The 16,414-nt window shown below is 43.3% G+C and overlaps 1 protein-coding gene across 2 annotated transcripts in view; it reads right to left on the reverse strand.

Moving 5' to 3' along the window:
- Nucleotides 1-16,414, reverse strand: part of LOC149465755 (arf-GAP with SH3 domain, ANK repeat and PH domain-containing protein 1-like) — a 260,620-nt gene that overhangs the window by 94,725 nt on the left and 149,481 nt on the right. For both annotated transcript variants that reach the window (XM_089673263.1, XM_089673262.1), the window contains exons 4-8: nt 14,121-14,195; nt 11,396-11,445; nt 8,240-8,369; nt 6,214-6,299; nt 947-1,022 (exon numbers count right to left, since the gene is read on the reverse strand). In XM_089673263.1, coding sequence (XP_089529389.1) covers nt 947-1,022; nt 6,214-6,299; nt 8,240-8,369; nt 11,396-11,445; nt 14,121-14,195 — 417 coding nt within the window. The remainder of the gene's footprint in view (nt 1-946; nt 1,023-6,213; nt 6,300-8,239; nt 8,370-11,395; nt 11,446-14,120; nt 14,196-16,414) is intronic.

The following is a 16,414-nucleotide window of genomic DNA, read 5'->3' on the forward strand; positions in this document are numbered from 1 at the left end:
GGAAAGTAGCTATTAATAATATCCTACCCTTGCACAAGCTTACCTATGCTAGTAGGAATTGTCTTCATAAATTTGATACAATTTGGAATTGTTGGGTTGATGCACAAGGTATTACTGTTCAAAAGAGAAGTATGTGTTTTTTTTCTTATTTATACTTAGCCAGGTGGATGCTGTATCTGTTCCCCATCGGCTCTCATGGTGAGAACTCAGCAATGACATGACTGCTGATCGCTAAGTTCTCCTCTCCGCTCTGAGCAGAGAGAGGACTGTCAGTCACCGCTGTCTGCTCAGCACCTCCAGGGCTCTCTGGAGCGCTGGGCTGTGGAGAAGGAGGCAGCAGCTGGCTCAGGCTCTCAGCACTTTGCTGAGAGGCTAAGCCCGTTGCTGCTCCAGACTCTGGGGTGGATCCCGACTTTGAAGTTGGGATCTTTCCACAGCCTGGACCGGCTGAGTGATGTCAGCTGACAGCAGACTCCAGTCCACTGTCAGCTGAAAACGGGTTGCAGGAGCGCAGAACGAACTGCACTCCTGTGATCCACAGAAGTACAGCCAAAAATGTTTTGGCTGTACTTCTCCTTTAATCTCTATTTCAGCTACAAACTTGTAGAACTTAGGTTGTAGGTTTTCTTGGTTTTATTTTACATTATTGTTGCCTGTTCTCTGACCTCCCCTTTTTTTTTCCCTTACCCTCACCTTTTCCCTATTCTTTACATAGTACTTCCCATCAAACCTGGTGCTTGATACGGTGCCATATGTGTAACATGTCGCTGTATTGCTGTGTGCCTTATACTACTGCCTCTTTGTAATGCTCAGATACCGACTGTTGTCAATGTTTGCATTTCCATTATTCTTTATTGTATTTTTGTACATTTTGTATAGCTTAATAAATACTATTACTGGTAAAAAAAAAAAAAAGTAGGTGAACAGCTTCAGGACAGGTACTCACAATTTGCAGCTCTGTAGTCAGGCTTTCAATGTACGATTTCAGTTTTTCAGTGGCTTGTAAACATTCCTGCAGAAAGCTACAAATAAGTCATTATTCTGGGATCAAATCGCCACCATGGGCATACACATGAGCGGGGCTGTACAGAAGGCATACAATTACGAAAATATAAAATACCGCAGTTCACAAGGAGAGGTTGTGATAGGTCTTGTTGGTCAAAATGGGCAACTTATTGAGAAATCTTTGAGACTTGTTTATACAAGGGCCCATATGAAGTGGTTTGTGCTGCCAAAGCAACAGATTCTTCTATTTAAAGCTGAACTCTGGGGAAAACAAAAAAATCTGCCCTTTCAGTAGGGCTGCATCTGAACAGCAATGGATTGTAAGCTCCAAGGATCAGGGCCCTCCTAACCCTCTTGTATTGAACTGTATTGTTGCTGTATTGTCTCCCGTTATATTGTAAAGTGCTAAACAAACTGTTGGCGCTATATAAATCCTGTATTATAATAATAATAATAATAATAAACGCTTTTTTATGTCTAGAGTACTGAAAAAAAAGCACCTTTTCTTATCTGCTCCTGCAAGGTCCATCCTAGTTGTAAGACTAATGCATGCAGCCTCAATTTACACACATTCATATACAAGGGACAATTTAGACAGGATCCAATTAATCTACCAGCATGTCTTTGGAGTGTGGGAGGAAACCAGAGTTTCCGGAGGAAACCCATGCAGGCACAGGGAGAACATGCAAACTCCAGGCAGGAGGTGCCGTGGTTGGGACTCGAACCAATTACCCTAGTACTGCCAGGCGGAAGTGCTAACCATTTAGCCATTCTGCTGCCCATATGGACATTAAGCAAAAATCCAGCTTAGCAGCTAAATACAGACTATGTATATGAGAACAGTTTTACCTTCCAAAAATGTGCAATACTCCTCAACCAATCTTGTGGACCACACAACATATAACATAGCCAGGTCCGCCACCTCCATTGCAGCAGAACACAGCCCCCAGCCTACTGAATAGGCAGTTAAAGAGCAGCAGAACACTCTGCTCATTCTGCTCTCGACTTCTGTCAACACGTCTACTATTGGCACATGTGCACAGACACATTAGGCTGGCCTTAGATGGATCGAATCTCAGCCGGTTCAACAGGGACCGGCCAAGATTAGATCCATCTATAGGCAGGCTGGTTTAACTGCAGTCGATCCATTGATTGACTTCAGTACAACAAGCCTGTCAGATTTTCTTGCACACAAATCACTGCTGGTGTCTATAGCCGTTAGAAGCAATCATTGTGTTTTGCTGGCAGGGAAGACATCCTGCTGGCAGAACACAATAGCGCTGTGGGATTGATTCTCCCATCAACACTGACTGAGTTGATGGGGAAATTGAGCAATTTTCTTTTCTTCTACCCATGGTGGAAGAAAAGAAACTTGTATAATCTATGGCTTGCTTTATTTAAAAATACATTGAGTGATTTTTTTTTATCAAGAAACACTTAACTGCATTTATTTATGTATGTTGGGTTTTTTTTTCGTTATTTCTGCCTTGAGTTCACCCTTTTTCTGTGCAGCCAAGCTTATTGAATACACAAAGTAATTTCCACACTTCACAGCCAGGCAACTTTCTTAAAGCTTTTAAAGTATCCTCCAGCTATAGCTTGGAAGACTACAAACAGATCTTAATTAAAGTGATAACTGCCATAAACAAGCTGGCAGGCTTCAGTAGGGTTTCAACAAGTAGTGCTGGAGCTTATCTTGCAGATAAGATCAGTGTTTAACATCCCCATAAAATCTGATGATTGCTTAAATAACAACTTCCGCACAACAAAAAAAAAATACCCTTGCCGTGGGGCCCTCCATGCCTGTCACACGCCTGCCTCCACCACATACAATGCAGAGTTAGTACATGATGACGCCAAGGGGCCGCCCGGAGCAGAGGAAAGAAAAGGCGAGCACTAAAGCCTTCCGGGGTGTGAGGTTAAGTAATACATCCTTTTCAGTTATCCCTAGGCCTGATGAGCCCTTGCGAAGCCCACTGCAAGGGTATTTTTTCGTTTTTCCTGAGTTCAGCTTTAAAAACTTGATGTCCGCTTGATGTGTACTAAAAGCTTTGAAGATACATTGTAAAAGCTTGCTGTACTCACTATACTATGTGTATAAAGCCTTAAAAAACAGGTCCTTTTGTTACACATGCCATCAGTTAATTAAGCTCATTAATGAGTGCTGTTATATACCTAATCACAGCTCCTGCCCACAAAGAAACATGTTATAAGAAAAGAATGTAGGCTTTCATTGCTGACCTTTCCTTTTTTTAATTACTGCCCAACTGTCATGCTGATGCAACAAATTTCTGAGTTGCTAGCCATGAAAGTACAAAGATAAGAAATAAGACTTCCATCTTGCTGTATTCCCATTGCTGGTCTATTTCTGTTGCTAGTTATCAATTGATCTGAGCACGTGCCATTTAGGCTATGTTGGATTTGGGGCCGAGGTCCATCTAGCTACCATTCAGCAAGTCTGGGCATCTGTTCTCAATTTGCTCATTGCTATGGAAGTCTGAAGATTTGGATGGTTTACTGCCATGGAAAACGCCGTGCAGAGGTGCCTTGATGTGGTAGTGTAGATTCACATGTATTTGCAACAACCACGTTTTTTAACCTCCCTGGCGGTATGATTGTGTCAGGAATTTTGTACCAAAAGCGGTACCATTTTTTTGCATGGAAATTTGTTGTTACCATATTTGCCGGCGTATAAGACGACTGGGCGTATAAGACGACCCCCCTACTTTTCCTGCTAAAATGTAGTGTTTGGGCTATACTCGCCGTATAAGACTACCCCTCTTCCAATGCACACCAGTGGGAGGAATAGTGCCCCATCATTGATGTCAGTGGGAGGAATAGTGCCCCATCATTGGTATCAGTGGGAGGAATAGTGCCCCATCATTGGTATCAGTGGGAGGAATAGTGCCCCATCATTGGTATCAGTGGGAGGAATAGTGCCCCATCATTGGTATCAGTGGGAGGAATAGTGTCCCATCATTGGTGTCAGTGGGAGGAATAGTGCCCCATCATTGATGTCAGTGGGAGGAATAGTGCCCCATCATTGGTATTAGTGGCAGGAATAGTGCCCCATCATTAGTATCAGTGGAGGAATAGTGCTCCATCATTGGTGTCAGTGGGAGGAATAGTGCCCCATCATTGGTGTCAGTGGGAGGAATAGTGCACCATCATTGGTATCAGTGGGAGGAATAGTGCCCCATCATTGGTATCAGTGGCAGGAATAGTGCCCCATCATTGGTATCAGTGGGAGGAATAGTGCCCCATCATTGGTATCAGTGGGGGGAATAGGTGCCCCATCATTGGTATCAGTGGCAGGAATGGTGCCCCATCATTGGTATCAGTGGCAGGAATAGTGCCCCATCATTGGTATTAGTGGCAGGAATAGTGCCCCATCATTGGTGTCAGTGGGAGGAATAGTGCCCCATCATTGGTGTCAGTGGGAGGAATGGTGCCCCATCATTGGTGTCAGTGAGGGGTGGAATAGTGCCCCATCATTGGTGTCAGTGGGGGGTGGAATAGTGCCCCATCGTTGGTGTCAGTGGGGGGGGGGGAATAGTGCCCCATCGTTGGTGTCAGTGGGGGGGAGGAATAGTGCCCCATCGTTGGTGTCAGTGGGAGGAATAGTGCCCCATCGTTGGTATCAGTGGGAGGAATAGTGCCCCATCATTGGTATCAGTGACACCAATGATGGGGCACTATTCCTCCCACTGAGACTTGCTGACCCTGTTCTCGTATGGTGCTGCTGCAGCCAGCATATGTGGTTGCAGCAGCACCTCTACACAGAACACTTACCTGCTGCTCCGGCACTCAATTTTCGGGGGGCCGCTCGGCTCCGCCCCCTCGCCGGTGATTGGCCGCCTGTGTGCCTTTCCTGAGCTACAGTTCTGGCGGCCAATCACCGGTGAGGAGGCGGAGCCGAGCAGCCGCACGAACATCCAGTGGCCGAACTGAAGGAGACGCCGCGCTTCCTGGACCGGATCGTCGTGGGACTGGATCCAGGTAAGAGACATCAGCCCCTGCAAACCCCTGTACTTAATGCCGCAGCCCCCCTAACATGTGTACCGGCGTATAAGACGACCCCCGACTTTTGAGAAGATTTTCAAGGGTCAAAAAGTCGTCTTATACGCCGGCAAATACGGTATGTATTATAGGCCTGCAATTCTTAGTAATTACTTACTTAATAAATACTCATAAAAAATAATAATATAATAATACATTTAATTCAATAATATAATCAAACCAAAAACACTGAAATTTGAAATATAGCGCCAAGTTCGCACATCACTGAGCAAAGTCGCAAAATCGTTTTCAGTGTCTGATGACAAATTTCCCCCATGAATCATTATCACTCAATTCTGCAAGTGGTTCTGATTTACTATTGCTGTTCTCTAGCCGGTCTAAAACCGATTTTGACCTAAAGGGACGCTTTTTGGATGCCATGGACTTTTCTGAGTTTCCAGGCAGAAAGAACAGTCAAAACGTAGGCAGGGCACAGGACAAAGCAGTAGGGACAAAATATATGTGAAATGCATTGAAACAGCAATGTTTTACTATATAATAATAATTTTTAAAAAAATGACTTTAAAAATTTTAAATTTGCCGCCGGTTCCGGCGCCCATACGTCCCGACGTCACAGGGACCGGAACACAGAAGCCGGATGCCGGCATCGGCCGGAGGAGATGGCTGGGGATGCTGCAGGGGACACATTGCGGGAGCGAAGGACAAGGTAAGCGCTGCAGAGACCCCCTGAGCAACGCCGACTGGTAAGCCCGAGTGTAGCTCGGGGTTACCGCTTGTGGTACTGAAATTTTACCCCGAGCTACACTCGGGAATACCGCCAAGGAGGTTAACCTACGATATTGAATCGGTTTAACAAGATTCTGTGCCGACTATCAGGAGACTGTGAATTTAAGTATGGTTGTGGATTTCCCTTCCAAATCTGATCTGAGAAGCTACCATTTTGCTTTGTTTTTGGTGTAAGACTGAAAAAGAGTTGAAGCCTGACACAGCTGGGCAACTGGAATTGCCAGGAGAGACATCACTGGAAGCTTCAACGTTTCATGGCCTATGTACATTTAAAGTTCCCGGTGAGGATAGCCAAAATAAAATACTGGCAGGAATGTAGGAAACACTACCGAATATAAAATGACTGACTCAGAATTAGAAAGAAATTAGGATGTTTATAATATAAGTATACTGGACTCTTACTTGCACTGGGAGGTGTAATGCTTGATGAGATTCTGCAAAAGGTCTGCACCTTTCTTGCTTTTTATTTCATTGACTTTGATCAAATACTACAAAAACAAAAAAAAAAAACAACAATTTAATATATTAGTAAGCACAATCTTATCTTCTATTTCCACACATAGCACATTACATATGTAAATTTAACAGCAAGTTAAAAAAGAAAACATATTTAGGAGATGGTTTAGCCAAGACCGTTTATCTGATGGATGCTGGTTTGTAACAATACCAACTGGATTTCTGTTGTGGTCCTCAACAAAAGGATCCCTAGTAGTAGTACTTGGCTCCAGCCCCTCCCACTACAGAAAGGTTATCAGAACCCCTTTGTATTGGCTGACACAGGTCATTCCTAGGCAGGGGCGGACTGACAACTCATGGGGCCCCCGGGCAATAGGGGATCATGGGGCCCCTGTGTCCTTGCTCAAACTCAAAAAAGCCTATGAAAAAGGTACCAGGGGCATCTCATGGGGCCCCCTACTGACCCCGGGCCCTCGGGCAGTGCCCGAGTTTCCAAATGGTCAGTCCGCCCCTGTTCCTAGGAGATCAAGCACAGAGATTGTACCACCTTAGTCCTCATTTCTGGAAGCCAATGGGTGATTTAGTCTGGCAGCATCAATCCATAATTGAAATTTTAGTTCTAGGTGGACTGAGGGAAGACCAGGGCAAAGGTAATAATTCATAATCAGCCATAGTTCTCAATTGTCTATCGTTTAGAGGGACTGTCCCTCTTTTGGAAACTAATCCCTCTATCTTCCATTCCCTCTTTTAGCTCTGGTGTAGAGTATAATATAACGTACTATTTAACTGCCAAAGATGTTAAGTGGAAAGTGAACCAAAAAGAAGATTTGCTACAATGTAAGGAGTATTTGGAAATGTCAATTGAGCTGAAGCAGTACCCTAAAAAAAAAAAAAAATCTAAATTTTTATTCTGTGTTTCCTCCTGAAAAATAGCAGTGCGCTTCCTGTGAGCGTTCCTAGGCACTCCAGGTCCTACAGCCTCATAGCTGTATATCTGCAGTATGAGATCTCTTCTGCCTCTGACTGATAGTCTTGGGAGATCTGGAGGGAGATTTATTGAGACCTCTGCTGTGCTGCCCACTGTTCTTGCTGGAAGCTGTGACATGAGGAAGCAAAGCCCACCCCCTACGAAGATGGCTGCCTCCACACAGAGATACAGTAAAGAAAATGAGGACCACAGGCAAAACTGTTGACTAGTTCCTTGCCCTCTGCCTGCCTATTTTGGGCACAGCTTCCAGAATTCAGTTCCTCTTTAACTTTCATGCCTCATATTTTTAAAGTGGTTACGCTTAATAGTGAATCCAAAGGAAAAACAGGATAAAGAAAAGAAAAAAACAGCAATCCATTGTTTAGCTACCATTAAACTCAGATATGCTTTAAATAACAGCTCCAGTTTTTGCTTCCACACCCTGATCAAAAACATCAATTGGGACTTTTACACGGATTCGGAGTCTAGGGAGAATCCAGTCTGTTGCACTTAAAAGACTCTAAACATCATATGAAAGAAGCACCACAGAGGGAGCTAAATGCTGAAATACATGGTCTCCAAAAATAGCAATAGTTTCATGAGGATGTATATACAGTCTGATAAACACCATCGCACTAGGCCTGAATTTGATGGGTCAACTCAACTCATGGGAAAAGCTGCTCATACACATTAAATCTATTTTAGATGTAAGCCAACAAGCATTCATCTTTTCATTCACCTGATACTCCCATACATGAACATGCTCCTATCCTACGAAAGTGTATGTCAGTTACGCAGCACTCCAGCTTATCTTTCAATTACAATAGAGCAAAATGCTGAATTTATAAATATCCACCAGACACAATTCAGTTTTGTTCAGATTAGTCCAGCAAGGTCATCTTATAATGAGCTCATAGACAATAGAAGGTGGTAGCCCTTGTAGGGAACAGCCATTATACACAGTCTAATGTTCATGTCATGCATATTGGGCAGAGAATTCCTTACTTCACACATCTGCAGCTGAAACATCCTTCGTTCCTTCTCCAGTTCTTCGGCGATTTCTCCTCCAGCCACCTCATTTCGCACCATTCCGTACTGCTTGGCTAGCTCCCTCTTCTCCTTCTCAATTTTAGTGCTGGTAAAACACAAACACCATTCTGAAAATAATCAACGCAAATCTGGCTCACCAACACTTACTAGATAACTCTGCAGAATGATAGCTACAATTTACCAACATCTATCAGAAACACAAATACTCAATGGAATTTATACTCAACTTCTGGTGCCCCTCTAAAGTATCAATATACTAGCCCTGTTGAGTAAATTCCCCGCCGATTAAAATAAGAAAAATCAACCACATGACCTACTCATAACATCAATGCTGTAATGTTCCTTGTAGAACATTTATTGCAACCAAACTACTACTTAGAGCCCTTGAGTGAAGGGACTCACCCCCCTTCACAAAGCACAGCACAAAGCCACAGAGCTGAGGCTGTCAATCACAGACTGTGTGTTGGAGCTCCCTCCCTGTCACCTTTTTTCTCCTGGTGTCAGAAGTCTAATGCTGATGGCAGAGGAAGGAGACAGCACACAGAAATGACACTTAGTGCTCTGTACTGAAACAAGTACACACTATAGAGAATAATCCTTTAATCATAATTAAGGATTGTCAGTTGGAAAGCTGGAGGAAGTGTCACTGATAACTACATATCTAGCTGCCACGGTGACAGACAGGACTTGTAGTTTATTCACAGATCTCTGTGAATGAATGAAGCAGCTGTGCAGGTGGAGCCCTGCTCATCTGCACCGATTTTAAATGTGACAGCGACTTGGGGGCAGAGGAATCTCAGTACGCTGTCATAGGGAGGGGAGGGCTCTAGGGTGGGAAGCGAGTGCTTAGAAACCTTGCACAGTGGAGATCAAGCTGGCACAGGGAGAAGCAGCACACAACCAATCAGCTGTGCTACGGTGCTCAACATGACGTCAAAGGGGGGCAGACTGACAAAGATATTCGTTTGTGAATCTCATGCTTCTCCTTCCTTGTTCAGTCACAGGCTGCAAGCAGGACAATCACCTGGTTGCATTATTTACCTGCAGTAGAGAATAGTTCAGTCTCCAGGCTGATTTTGCTGTGGGGCAGAGCTATAGAAATACCAGCAATATACAGTAAATTCTTACCAGATATAGCAGCTGTCATTTTATATATATATATATATATATATACAGTGGGGCAAAAAAGTATTTAGTCAGCCACCAATTGTGCAAGTTCTCCCACTTACAAAGATGAGAGAAGCCTGTAATTGGCATCATAGGTAGACCTCAACTATGAGAGACAAAATGAGAAAACAAATCCAGACAATCACATTGGCTGATTTGGAAAGAATTTATTTGCAGATTATGGTGGAAAATAAGTATTTGGTCAATATCAAAAGTTCATCTCAATACTTTGTTATACTGTATATCCTTTGTTGGCAATGACAGAGGTCAAACGTTTCCTGTAAGTCTTCACAAGGTTGGCACACACTGTTGCTGGTATGTTGGCCCATTCCTCCATGCAGATCTCCTCTAGAGCAGTGATGTTTTGGGGCTGTCACTGGGCAACACAGACTTTCAACTCCCTCCAAAGGTTTTCTATGGGGTTGAGATCTGGAGACTGGCTAGGCCACTCCAGGACCTTGAAATGCTTCTTACGAAGCCACTCCTTCGTTGCCCGGGCGGTATGTTTGGGGTCATTGTCATGTTGGAAGACCCAGCCACATTTCATCTTCAATGCCCTTGCTGATGGAAGGAGGTTTGCACTCAAAATCTCACGATACATGGCCCCATTCATTCTGTCCTGTACATGGATCAGTTGTCCTTGTCCTTTTGTAGAGAAACAGCCCCAAAGCATGATGTTGCCACCCCCATGCTTCACAGTAGGTATGGTGTTCTTTGGATGCAACTCAGCATTCTCTCTCCTCCAAACACGACGAGTTGTGTTTCTACCAAACAGTTCTATTTTGGTTTCATCTGACCATATGACATTCTCCCAATCCTCTTCTGGATCATCCAAATGCTCTCTAGTAAACTTCAGACGGGCCCGGACATGTACTGGCTTAAGCAGGGGGACACGTCTGGCACTGCAGGATCTGAGTCCCTGGCGGCGTAGTGTGTTACTGATGGTAGCCTTTGTTACGTTGGTCCCAGCTCTCTGCAGGTCATTCACTAGGTCCTCCCGTGTGGTCCTGGGATTTTTGCTCACCGTTCTTGTGATCATTTTGACCCCAGTGGGTGAGATCTTGCGTGGAGCCCCAGATCGAGGGAGATTATCAGTGGTCTTGTATGTCTTCCATTTTCTAATTATTGCTCCCACAGTTGATTTGTTCACACCAAGCTGCTTGCCTATTGCAGATTCAGTCTTCCCAGCCTGGTGCAGGTCTACAATTTTGTTTCTGGTGTCCTTCGACAGCTCTTTGGTCTTCACCATAGTGGAGTTTGGAGTGTGACTGTTGGAGGTTGTGGACAGGTGTCTTTTATACTGATAACAAGTTCAAACAGGTGCCATTGATGCAGGTAATGAGTGCAGGACAGAGGAGCCTCTTAAAGAAGAAGGTACAGGTCTGTGAGAGCCAGAAATCTTGCTTGTTTGTAGGTGACCAAATACTTATTTTCCACCATAATTTGTAAATAAATTCTTTCCAAATCAGCCAATGTGATTGTCTGGATTTTTTTTCTCATTTTGTCTCTCATAGTTGAGGTCCACCTATGATGCCAATTACAGGCCTCTCTCATCTTTTTAAGTGGGAGAACTTGCACAATTGGTGGCTGACTAAATACTTTTTTTGCCCCACTGTGTGTATGTATATATATATATATATATGTATATATATTTAAAAAAAACAGCTTACTAATTTGATGTTTGCCTACAGATTAGCTATAAAGCTTTCTGAAGTTCTCGTTTCTCAGTGTTTATCTGGCAGGCTGAAGTCCACCATGACAATGCCACCACGACAGGACCAAAAAGTGCTAAACCATATAGGCTAATCTTCATATGATGTGAATATAGATGTCTCTAAATAATATAATGTAATGTAGTCTCTGATCATATAGCATATAGTTTTCTTTGAAGTCCACCATGATACTGCATGATATCACCATATACAGATATATCTTCCAACTTACAACTTGTTTTCATAATCTTTCCAAGCTTTTTCAAAAGGCTTTCTTAAATCCTATAAGAAAGAACAAAAACACCCAAAAGAGTCAACATAAAAATACATTTACCAAACTGGTACAGTTCTACTACTGCTCAATTCACACAGCTAATACAAGCTAAAAAAGTGGCAGTTATTTTCAGATGAGCTGAAAGATCTGAAAGATACAATAATATGGCTGAGAAAAAAAGATCCCAGATTATATAAACAATAAGCCTACCGTTTGCTAGTTTGATGTTTAATTGACTAGTTTGTGCCTATTACTATGGCATTTAGTAAGACTTTTATGAGGTTTTTCTGCTACTAGGCTGAGTATTGAGATTGCCTGTTTCAGTGGACGGGAAGCCTAAAACAGCCAATTGTACAGCAGTAAGAACAGGAGCTTACATAACCTTTACATGGTTGCTGGATGAAAAGTGCCCTGCTGTAATACAAAAACAAAATAGAGCCAGTAGAATAAAAACAGGAAAATCCTTTAATGGATAAGATTCCACAACCTGGATGAGGGAGAAAAAAGTTCCCGGCCTATTTCTTGTTTTTGTGGCCTGGATATGGCCAATCAGTTCAAAGAATGTTAAAAGATAATTTTACAGAGAAACTACAAATATTTTTAGGGTGGGCTGTGATTAGAAATTGCCCCCCAAAAGGTTATTTAACTTGAACCCAATGTATTTGGGTGTATCTCAGTGCTGTAGGGTAAGATGTGATCTCTATAATGTGATAAAAGTGGGGTAAAAGTGCTCTACACCTTCACTAGGGATGAATGAAATTGAGTGTTTTCAGTTTGAAAATTCACCAACAAAAAAAAAAGTTCTGACAAAATGTTGCCATGTTGGTGAAATGCATAGGCCTCTCTGGGAAAGGCGAAATTAATGTTTTTAACCACTTGCCTACAAGCCAATTCTGACATTTCTCTCATACATGCTAGAAAATTACTTTGAACCCCAAACATTAAATATTTTATAAGCAGAGGCCCTAGATCATCATATGGTGGGTGTTGAAATTTTTTATATCACACGGTATTTTGTGCAGCAGTTTTTCAAAGGCAAGAAGTACACTTTAATGAATTTTAGTGAACACAAACACAATTTAATACCCAGTTTTTGGTAAATTATAAAAGAGGTTGTTACATCGAGTAGATAAATAGATGCCAAAAATGTCAAGTTTTAAAAATGCGCACGCCTGTAGAATGGTGACAAACTATGGTACCATAAATTATCCATTGGTGACATTTTAAAAGCCTTCACAGGTTACCAGTTTAGTTACAAAGGAGTTATGGTGTTAAAATTATTGCTCTCTCTGACGTTCGTGGCGATACTTTACATGTGTGGTGCGATCACCGTTTACATACGCGTGGGACCTACACGTATGTGTGCGTTAAAATTTGCACATGAGCATGGGGGAACCAGGGGCACTCTACATTTTAAAAATATACTTTATTATTTATTTTATTTAAATGTCTTTTTTTTAAGACTATACATTTATGTTTTATTGGTATCACTCACAAGGAATGAACAACATCCCTTGTAATAGCATGGGTCGTGATAGGTCCTATTTTTGGAGATATCTGGGGACTATTAGACCCCATATCTCTCCTCTGACCTCAAAACCATCTGATCAAACTGAGATCGGTTTAATCTGATGCTGTACAAGCCGTTAATAAACTGAACCAAAACCGGAAGTGAGAAATATTCTTGTTGCTTCCAGTTTCTGATCCCACAGAGAAGAACATCCGTTTCTCCTTCTGTTCATTGCACCAGATGCCACCGTTCAGATCGGTCCCAGACTCCCTGAGAGCCCTGGAAGGGTAGTGATGGTGGTGGGGAGACCCCCGTCTGCCGCTTGTAGACGTGATCGAGTGGCTTGAGTCACTTCTACAAAAAAGAGAATCAGTTTCTGAAAATTTGAATAATGGGATCATACCCGAGGATGTCACGTGGCCTCCTATGGGAGGGAAGTGGTTAAGGGTGCAATGGGCTTGAAAGAAGCCTCCAAAACCCTCAGGTTTAAGCTACCTGGGATCTGTTTTTGTGCCAAAACAGCTCCTTGTTAATCTTTTTTTTTTTCACAAAAAGAAAAAAAAAATAGTAATAAAAAAAGTAAAATAAAACATTTAGGCCAGCAGTACACAATTAATCAAGTCCACACAACGAAAAAGGAAGAACAAATCTAGAGAATATTACATAAAATAAACTAAACTACCCTGAAGAATCCCACCAGAAAACGTAAATAAAATTTAAAAAGGAGTATTTTTTTTCAAGGAATTTTCACCGAAATGAGCATAGCTGTTCAACGAAATGTCATCGGTGGTAAAATTGGTCATTTCAACAGAATCCCTCCTCGCTCATTCCTACTCATCACAAGTGCAGAATAATCATGCTCTCATGTACTCCACAGCTTCACCTTTTATCAGGGAATTCTTGAGCACAGAGAGATATTGTACTATTATAATTTGAAGAGGATGTCCGTTCCTTATGGTAGTGGAAATAGGGTGCAGCTGTGCCCCTCATCCTCGCCCTCATAGAGCCAATAGCTGGAACACCTATGACAGCTCAGGCAGTGATCAGTGGAATGTTAATCTCTCTATAATCTGCCACTGTGCAAGTTTAGAGTAAAGGGATTCTGAGATTCTGCACCTAAGGAGCTTACAGCCAAACTGCTGATTTCTGCATTGCTGCTTTTCTGTAACTCACCCCTTTCACTTCCTTCAGATCTCCTTTAACCAGCGAGTTCAGAAAGTAATTAATATTGTGATTAAAACTCTGCAGCTGTGTAAGATAAATGAAGACAAAATATGCAGATAAGCAAGGGTTACACAAATTATTCAAATCATTTCTCACACATAGTCTTACACTCTTGTCAGCATAACATCATTGCAGATATTTCATAGAATTTCTCTTTTTGTCCTTAAATAACACTTGAGCATAAGGTAAAAGTTATTTTTTTTTGTTTTTTTTCTTAATATTCAACTGGCCTGTAAAGCCCTGTTTAGCCATGTGCCTGAGGGGTGGCAAAAACATGCGATTGAGCCACCTTTTACCATTCCCAACCACTCTCTTTTAACCACTTCCCGTCCGCCATATAGTACAATGGCGGGCGCAAGGTGGTTCCCTCGTTCTGGGAGGACGTCATATGACGTCCTCCCATTCTAATTGCGCATGCGCTGCTCCGGGAGCACGCAGCACGGCGATCGGTGGTGCGCTGTGTCCCTTACACCGCGGATCACAGTTCAACGGAAAGAGCCGAAGAAGTCGGATCTGTCATGTGATCAGCTGTGTCCAATCACAGCTGATCACATGTAAACAGGGAAAAGCCGGTTATCAGCATCTCTCTCCTCACGAGCTGTCATGCTGACAGCTCGTGAGGAGAGGAGAGCCGGTAATCGGCATTCCTCGGAGGGGACATGTACACTGATGATCAGTGTGCCCTGGTGATCTGTGTAGCCCCAGCAGTGCCACCTGTCAGTGTCCATCAGTGCCAGCTCTCAGTGCTCATCAATGCCACCTGCTAGTGCCCATCAGTGCCACATCAGTGCCACATTTCAGTGCCTACCAGTGCACATCAATGTCACATATCAGTGCCCATCTGAGCTGCCTTTCAGTGTCACCCATCAGTGCCAGTCAGTGCCACCTATCAATGCCAGTCAGTGCCACCTATCAGTGCAGCCAATCAGTGCCACCTATCAGTGCCAGTCAGTGTCACCTATCAGTGTGCATCAGTGCCTCCTAACAGTGCTCGTCAGTGCTGCCTATTAGTGCCACCTAACAGTGCCAGTCAGTGCCACCTAACAGTGCCAGTCAGTGTCGCCTAACAGTGCCAGTCAGTGCCATATATGAGTACTGCCTTTCAGTGCCCATCAGTGATGCCTGTCAATGCCCATCAGTGCCACCTACCTGTGCCTCCTAATCAGTGCACATCAGTGCCACCTACCAGTGTCCATCAGTGCAGCCTATCAGTGCCCATCACTGCACCCACATTAGCGCACATCAGTGAAGGAGAAAAATCACTTATTTACAAAATTTTATAACAAAAAACTAAGAAAAAAACGTTTTTTTTTCAAAATTTTCAGTGGTTTTTGGTTTGTTTAAGACAAAACAAAAAACTCAGAAGTGATTAAATACCACCAAAATAAAGCTCTATCTGTCACAAAAAAACGATAAAAATGTCATATGGGTACAGTGTTGCATGACCGCGCAATTGTCATTGAAAGCGTGACAGCGCTGAAAGCTGGAAATTGGCCTGGGCAGGAAGGGGGTATAGGTGCCCTGTAGGCTTGTGGTTAAGTTGCAATGGCAGCTGATAAGGTTGTTGCATCACAGCACAACTACCCCCCCCCCCCAATCGCATTTAATGGATAGTGCTGCCAGCTGAAACCGACCCATTTAACCAAATTTCTTTAGTCACTTATGTAAAGCTCATCCAAATCTACTAATTCACCTGACACTACCCGCTCCAGACAGGCGGAGGATGCTGGACTTTCTTCACTAGCTCTCCTAACTTTGTAACTTCATCAACATCTCCCAACACACAGATACTTCTCTGGAGGGATTGTCCTGGATCCAGTGGTAGCCAGTGAGATCAGAACAAGTGCCTGATCTGGGATGATTGGAGCCCCAGGATCCTGTTTGATGACCATCCATCCCTTAGAGCAGTGGTTCTCAACCTTTCTAATGCCGCGACCCCTTAATACAGTTCCTCATGTTGTGGTGACCCCCAACCATAAAATTATTTTCGTTGCTACTTCATAACTGTAATTTTGCAGTGGGAGGACTAGTGCCACATCGTTGGTGTCAGTGGAAGGAGTAGTGCCCCATCACTGATGTCAGTGGGATGAATAGTGCCCCATCGTTGGTGTCAGTGGGGGGAATAGTGCCCCATCGTTGGTGTCAGTGGGGGGAATAGTGCCCCATCGTTGGTGTCAGTGGGGGGAATAGTGCCCCATCGTTGGTGTCAGTGGGGGGAATAGTGCCCCATCGTTGGTGTCAGT

The sequence above is a fragment of the Staurois parvus genome, unplaced genomic scaffold (assembly GCF_062004578.1).
Source record: "Staurois parvus isolate SC_StPar_1 unplaced genomic scaffold, SC_StPar_1.0 ptg000137l, whole genome shotgun sequence".
Classification (NCBI taxonomy): Eukaryota; Metazoa; Chordata; class Amphibia; order Anura; family Ranidae; genus Staurois; species Staurois parvus.